Raw genomic sequence first — 8,034 nt, 5'->3', positions numbered from 1 at the left:
TGGACAGTTGTCATCACAGTTGTTTTGTCATTGTCATTTCATTTATACGTTGCATGCATGTATTTCACAAGTGTACATTTCATTTCTTTGAATTTTCTTTGTGTGTGTGTTTGTACCACATCTTGTGGGTGGTTTTCAGTGGCCATCCTGCCTCAGGCGTTCTAACAGATTTCATTTATCGTGCGTTTCCGCACTGGCAAGGGAGCTCTGTAGTAACGCCGTGCGCATGCGTGGAATTAAACAAGCAAGTGTTTCCCGCTCAATTCATTCTCTTTCTCGCTGGCCAGCGATTGAGCATGGACGTGTGTTTAAGCTGTCTCTCTACATCTTTCGGACCTACGCTCGCTCACATCTATAGAACAACATCCCAGCACTATGCTCATACACACAGAAGATGTAACAACAAGAACTAAAGATGTGGTTATATATTTACTACCTAAATAAAGTGTTGTTTAAGTTGATAGTCTGGAGTTCAGCGTTCCGTTATATTCGTTAATTTTATAGTAGGAAGTCAGGTATACAATCTAAAGATGTATAACCCACTTTCCTATATGAGAATGGGGGAGAAAAAGATATACAAGGACAGTGATGAATATTAGAAATATGTAATGATGGCTGTAGTAAGTGAAGGACAATGGTGAGGCAGATATGAAAGGGTATTAAAAATGGGGCTAGGCATTTCTAAGATGTAGCTCAGGGGAGAGGAATACATACTTGCAGGTATAGAAAGGTGTGACTAGTGAAAATAAAGCAGGGAGAGGGGAAGGTAACTAGTAATGTAAAGAGGAAGAAATATGTGTAGATTTTGATGTCATATGATTTATAGCAGATGAACGGTGCCATTATTATAAATGTGAAGGTGGAAGGTATTGGGAAGTTGAGAGGCGGGAAAAGCTTGACAGAAACAGGACCCAGTGAGTGTATTCACAAACCTAATGCTTTTAGCACCTCACTTTTACTGTGATAGATGGGTCTAATTGAATATGGTGAAATACCCTACCTATATACATATACATAACTGCATACAGAGCAATGTGCAATCGCAGTAGAAACATGTTGGTCAATGTTATATATGCCGCAGAAAACTTCTTAATATTTAATAAAAAAGTTTTGGATGTGAATAAATCCCTACTCTCTGCTTGGTTATCAATTTTTTATATACGTATATATCTATATAATAATGAAATTGTTGTTTATAGTGCTCAGGTGCACAGCAACACATCAAAAGTGCATGTATAGCATATACAATTATGTACAAAACTCAAGAAAATGAACAGTGTATGAGTCGTGATAAACATATAAGCATGCGTATGGAGGGGTGGATATCAGGTGTAGTGTTGCTGACTTTCAGGAAGCATGGTGGTTTTAAAGGATACAATGTCTTGGCAACTAACAACTGATGCAGGTAGTTTGTTTCATGCATCAGCAACTCTGAGTGTAAAAAAATGTTTCCAAAAGTCATACAGGGGTGCTGTTTTCTGACTTTGTGTGCTAGACCTATGTGTGTTAGACACGTGGAGCTCAAAAAGAAGATCAAGGTGGTTGTTGGCATGATGGTTAATAATTTTGTGGGCATTTACCAAGTCAGTTACCAGACGTCAGAGCTTCAATTTCTCTTTGCGCAGGGAAGCAATATATATCATCATCATCATCATCATTGTTTAACGTCCGCTCTCCATGCAAGCATGGGTTGGACGATTTGACTGAGGACTGGCGAACCAGATGGTTGCACCAGGCTCCAATCTGATCCGGCAGAGTTTCTACAGCTGGATGCCCTTCCTAACGTCAACCACTCCGAGAGTGTAGTGGGTGCTTTTACGTGCCATCGGAACAAGGGCCGGTCTGGCAGTACTGGCAACAGCCACGCTCAAATGGTGTCTTTTATGTGCCACCTGCACAGGAGTCAGTCTAATGTTTTGTTCACATGTCACCGGCACAAGTGCCAGTGAGGCGAAGCTGGAAATGATTGCGCTCAAATGGTGCTTTTTATGTGCCACTGGCATGGGAGTCAGACCACTGTTTTGGCAGTGATCCCGCTTGGATGGTGCTGTTAGCGCTCCACTGGCACAGGTGCCAGTCATCAAGTTTGGTTCAGTTTCGATCTCACTTGCCCCAACAGGTCTTCGCAAGCTGAGTTTAGTGTCCAATGAAGGAAGGTTGGCATGGGTGCCAGTCGTCGAATTTGGTTCAATTTCGATTTCGATTTCACCTGCCTCAACAGGTCTTCGCAAGCAGAGTTTTGTGTCCAAAGAAGGAAAGGTATGCATAAGTGGGCTGGCTACACCCCTGGCAGAGGCCTTGGATTCAGGTCTCACTTTTCTTGCCGGGTCTTCTCATGCACAGCATATTTCCAAAGGTCTCGGTCACTAGTCATTGCCTCGGTGAGGCCTAATGTTCGAAAGTCGTGCTTCACCACCTCATTCCAGGTCTTCCTGGGTCTACCTCTTCCACAGGTACCCTCAACCGCTAGGCTGTGACACTTTTTCACACACCTATCCTTATCCATTCTCGCCAAATGACCATACCAATGCAATCGTCTCTCTCTTGCACACCACAACCGATGCTTCTTAGGTTCAACTTTTCTCTCAAGGTACTTACACTCTGTCAAGTATGCACACCGACATTACACATCATTCGGAGCATACTGGCTTCATTCCTTGCGAGCTTATGCATGTCCTCAGCAGTCACGGCCCATGTTTCACTGCCATGTAGCATAGCTGTTTGCACACATGCGTCATACAGTCTGCCTTTTACTCTGAGCGAGAAGCCCTTTGTCATTAGCAGAGGTAAGAGCTCTCTAAACTTTGCCCAGGCTATTCTTATTCTAGCAGCTACACTTTCAGCGCACCCTCCCTCGCTACTGACTTGGTCGCCAGTTGTCAAGCAGTAGCAGTGGTGGGTGGAGGACACAAACACATACACATGTGCATGTGTGTGTGAATGTGTATACATTCACGCATGCATGCATGCATACATACACACATACATATAAATAATGGGCTTCTTTTAGTTTCTGCTAACCAGATCTACTCACAAGGCTTTGATCAGCCTGAAGTTAGAGTAAAAGACACCTGCGTAAGAAGACACGCAATGAAACTGAACCCAAGATCATGTAGTTTGGAAGCAAACTTCTTACCACACAGCCATGCCTGCACTTATATACAGAAATTTTAACATCTGTTTCATCATGCCTGAATAAAGAGTTTTCTGCACAGTATTTCACCAATCAATGCAATTCCATCAACTACCTTAGATCTGTCTTCATCACTTATTTCCAAGTCTTCTTTAGTTTCTCTCTTATGCAGCTCCCATTCACTTTGGACATACAGCCCTTTTTTATAAAGCCGCCCTCCTTCATACATGCCACATGCTCATACAAACACAATCTTCCCTCTTCACACTACATCTAATACATCTTATGTTCAGTTTCTCTCTCAGCTTGTTTGTGCTGTCATTCTTGAATGGATTTCATGTGTGTAGCCTTTCTAATACATGATCATTTAACTTTGATGCATCTAATATCCATATTCTTACAAAAAAGTCTTGGCAGAGAGAAATTTAATACACTCTGTTTATTTTTATACAGGTACACTTTTAAGAAATTCTTGAACTGTTATGAGTGACACTCATGGTTTTGTTCCAATACAAGGCATTCATGATTTTGTAAATATCTGTTGAGAAATGCTTTAGTTGTATTCACAAGACGTCATTTTGAACACTGAATAGAATTCCATTAAGATTTCTTACTGCAAATAGTGTAGTCTAATAAAATAATGCTTTTCATTTTACATTTAAAATTTCTACTCATTTTAGTTGTCACAGCAGCTGGTTTTCAATTGCAGAGATAGAACAGGGACAGATGGTGGTATTGCATCCAAACTTCATAAAAGGCATCAACAAATTTTTTTTTTATTTTACTATTATAGCAGGTCATATTTTTAAAATCCTCTAGTTTTGCTGAAATGAATAATATATTTACGTGGAGAGGGTCAAATCAGGTGATGAAAGTTATGGAGAGGGTCATAGCCCAACTAATTAGGAAGAGAGTTAGGTAAGATGAGATGCTGCTTAGTTTTGTGTCAGGGAGAAGCACCACTGATGCTACATTCCTGGTAAAGCAGCTGCAGGAGAAGTACCTAGCCAAAAATACACCTCTGTACTTGGCTTTTGCTGACATAGAGAAAGCTGTTGACAGGGTCCCTCAATCCCTTATCTGATGGTCATTGCAGAATCTAGAGATAGATGAGTGGTTGGTGAGAGCTGTACAAGCCATGTACAGGGACTCTGTCAGTAAGGTGAGGGTTGGCAACAAGTATAGCGATGAATTCAGTGTAGAAATAGGAGTTCACCAAGGATCAGCCCTCAGCCCCCTCCTGATCATCATAGTCCTCCAGGCAATAACAGAGGAATTTGAGTCGGGCTGCCCATGGGAGCTCCTCTATGCTGATGACCTTGTTGTTATTGCTGAATCACAACTAGAAATGTAGAAAAAAAATTCAGGTATGGAAGCAAGGTCTGGAATCAAAGAGCCTTAGAGTTAATTTAGTAAAAACCAAAGTCTTAGTAAGTAGGAAAGCAGACAAATCAAAAATCTATTCAGGTAGATGACCCTGCTCAATATGTAGAAAAGACATAGGTAGAAACTCCATATGGGGTACCTGGTGAAAGCTATGGACATATGAGAGGTGCATCAATATCAGAGGAAGGTTAACAGGGAAAATAGTCTTTGTGCATGGCAGATGTACAGGAACAACAAAAGTCAGTAGTGGAGGCGATTGCTCCTAGAGTGTAGCTGCTAGAATAAAAAGAGGCTGGGCAAAGTTCAGAGAGCTTCTACTTTTGTTGGCAACAAAGGCCATGTCTGACAGTGTGTAAGCATCTTGAGAGAAAAATTGGGTACAAGAGGCATCAGATGTGGTGTTCAAGAGAGGCAACTGTGCTGGTCATGTGATGCATATGGATGAGGATAACTGTGTAAAGAAGTGCTGATCTCTAATTGTGGAAGGAACCTATTGAAAATGTAGACCCAAGAAGATATGGGAAGAGGTGGTGAAGTCTGATCTTTGAATATGGAGTCTCACGGAGGTGATGACAAGTGATTGTGACCTTTGGTAATTTGTTGTGCTTCAGAAGTCTCATCAAGCCAAGTGAAATTGTAGTTGTGGACAGTGAAGATGATGTAACAGCACCTATGCCTGTGACACGTAAAAGCACCAGTGTTGGTGACACATAAAAGGCACCCACTACTCTCTTGGAGTAATTGGCATTAGGAAGGGCATCCAGCTGTAGAAATCAAGTCAAAATCAGACTGGAATCTGGTGCAGCTCTCTGGCTTACCAGTTCCAGTCAAACTGTCTAACCCATGCCAGCATGGAAAGCAAATGTTAAATGATGATGATGAGGATCATTGATATGTATCTAGAATTAGAGCACACTAATTTAAGTAATTTAATTTAGCACTTGACTTTCTGGTTTTGACAGCAAATTTCATACTTTTCATAATAAGGAAAATTCCTTTTTCATATTACTACTGTTACATTAACTGCAAGTGTATGCAATGCCTTGTGGACATACACATCTTTGTTCTGCATTGGTATTCCATTGTCTTTTAGAGCCAAAGACTATGAGAAAGAACAATCTTAGAGGAAACTATATCATGTGGCAACATTGAGGACATGTATTTACAGGAAATTCTCAGCATCTTTTGGCTAGCTAAAGAAGGACCAAAGCTCACATCAATTTTAACTTGTTCATGGAAGTAAAAAAATAGCAGATCTCCAAGAATGTTGCTAGAAATTTGCAAAAGACAGCCCAACTTAGAAAGAAATACTTTTAGCAAGCAACCTTCACAATTATGCACATCCACATCTTGAAAGAGAAACCTGGAAGATGGGGTTTGAATAACTCTGAAGGTAATCATGGTTGCTAACAATGGACAACAGGAGAAACAAGAAATAATAATTAAAAATAAAATTATATCATAATTACCTAATTTGTTTGGTATTTTATGAAATTCATTTACATAAATTTTAATGAATGGTGATATGGTATCCATGGCTATCAATGAGCTTATCAAAAACCTGATATTTAACAAGAAAAAAATACAGTATTATAAATTAAAATACAAAAATACTTAGCTAAATTTTTAAAATAGTCAAAAGTGAAACATTAAATTAACAGTACAGTGGCATGAGAAAAGCAATAGGTTCCATAAATATTTACAGATATTTTTTAAAAATTCGAATAACTATCCAAACAATTTTAAAATATCTTATACCATCATCAAAAAATAAAGGTTCTGTGTCAGATATTCTCAAAGCTGAGTAATCTTGTTTTCAGAAGTATGAGGGGCTACCCAAAGGAAACTGGAATTTTACAATATTATTTTATTTATTTAAATTCAATCATCTTCAAAGTATTCTCCATTTGAAGCAATGCATCAGTCTAGGTGCATTTTCCACTATTTGAAGCCATGCTGGAACTTTTGCAAAGTGATGCCTTTTAATGCCTCCATCGATTTTTTCTTCACCTCTTCCACATCTGCAAATTCCATAGCACCAGCTTTTGTCACCAGTGATAACCTTTGAAAAAAAGGTCCGGATCAACTTCCAACTTTTCTTTCAGTTCATGACATGCATTTAGTTATGACTGCTTTTGATCTTCCGTGAGCAAGTGAGGCACAAATTTTGCTGCAACTCTTTTCAGTCATAATTCCTTGCTCGAAATTCATTGGCAGGAGCTCTAGGACACACTAGTCATATCAACAAGTTTGTCAACTGTTTGGTGACAGTCCTCCAAGATCAGTTCATGAATTTTCATTCGTTTGGGAGGTTGATGGTTGTCCTGAACAAGATTGGTCTTTAAGTGACAAGTGACCATTCCTAAAGTGTGAAAATCACTTGTAAATTTGTGTTTTGCACATGGCAGCATCCTTGTAAGCTGTTTGAAGCATGACAATTGTTTTGGCTGCTGTTTTCCCCAGTAGAAAACAGAATTTTACCGAAGCACGCTGTTCCTCCATTTCAGCCATCACAAATTGATGAACAAGGGAGAAGTACTGCAAAACAAGGACACACCACATGGCAGTATGGCCTTAGCCACCACCACTGGTCAGCAAATTGATGCCTGAGGGCCATATCAAGTGGCTTCTAGTAGCAGAAGCCTGAACTACAACAGGTTTGTCCCACACAGAACGTTTCCAGTTACTTTTGGGTACCCCTCATACATCTTGTCAGGAGACCAGTAAAAGGGAGGCAACTAAAAATATGCCTTCAACAGTACTTCGCATTCATCACTTTGGCAAGTTCTACGTAAGCTCGGGGCATACAAATATATTGTGAAGGCAAGGTAAGAATAGGTAGCAAGTTCAGCGAGTAATTTAGTCCACAGATGTTCATGAGGGCTCTGTCCTCAGCCTTGCATACATTTACAGTTCAAGACAAGATGTCCCTGAGAACTTTTATGGGCTGATGACGTGTTTCTTACTGCAAAATCTTGTCAAAAAATTCCAAAGCAGGAAGCTCTAGCTACATCCAAAGATTAAAGTACTAATTGGTAGCTGAGAAGAAAAAAAATATCAGTGTTCTGTTTGGTGTGAAGGAAGGGAATAGATAGGAGATGTATTATAGTGATTGTAATTCATTTTGTGTCTATTTTGCATCCATACTGTGTCTATTTGTATCAGTTTGGATGAATTGTATTTTGGATGATTCAGTTGTAGTTTATATATATCAAGTGGCTTTCCGTTTTCCCATGTGTTCGTTCCGTTGTCTGTAGTTTATTGTTCTAACGTCCTGTACCCTGATATGCATGTATATACACATGTAGATGTAAGTATGTACATATATGTGTGTATACATGTATATATATTCTTTGTATTATTACATTATTGAACGCACACGTCCTTTTTTGCAAGTAAGTCTACTATTATTCTGACGTGACTATCTTTCTATCTATCTATCTATCTATCTGTCTATCTATCTATCTATCTTTCTATCTATTTATCTATCTGTCTTCCTCCATCTTTCTATCTAT

At 39.5% G+C, this 8,034-nt stretch overlaps 1 protein-coding gene across 1 annotated transcript in view; it reads right to left on the bottom strand.

Moving 5' to 3' along the window:
- Positions 1-8,034, bottom strand: part of LOC106882711 (probable helicase with zinc finger domain) — an 80,991-nt gene that overhangs the window by 8,732 nt on the left and 64,225 nt on the right. Inside the window, exon 12 of the mRNA XM_014933474.2 lies at positions 5,989-6,080. Within this exon, the coding sequence (XP_014788960.1) occupies positions 5,989-6,080 (92 nt within the window). The remainder of the gene's footprint in view (positions 1-5,988; positions 6,081-8,034) is intronic.

This window comes from Octopus bimaculoides, chromosome 5, assembly GCF_001194135.2.
Source record: "Octopus bimaculoides isolate UCB-OBI-ISO-001 chromosome 5, ASM119413v2, whole genome shotgun sequence".
Lineage (NCBI taxonomy): Eukaryota > Metazoa > Mollusca > Cephalopoda > Octopoda > Octopodidae > Octopus > Octopus bimaculoides.
This window is presented reverse-complemented; position numbering and strand designations above follow the sequence as displayed.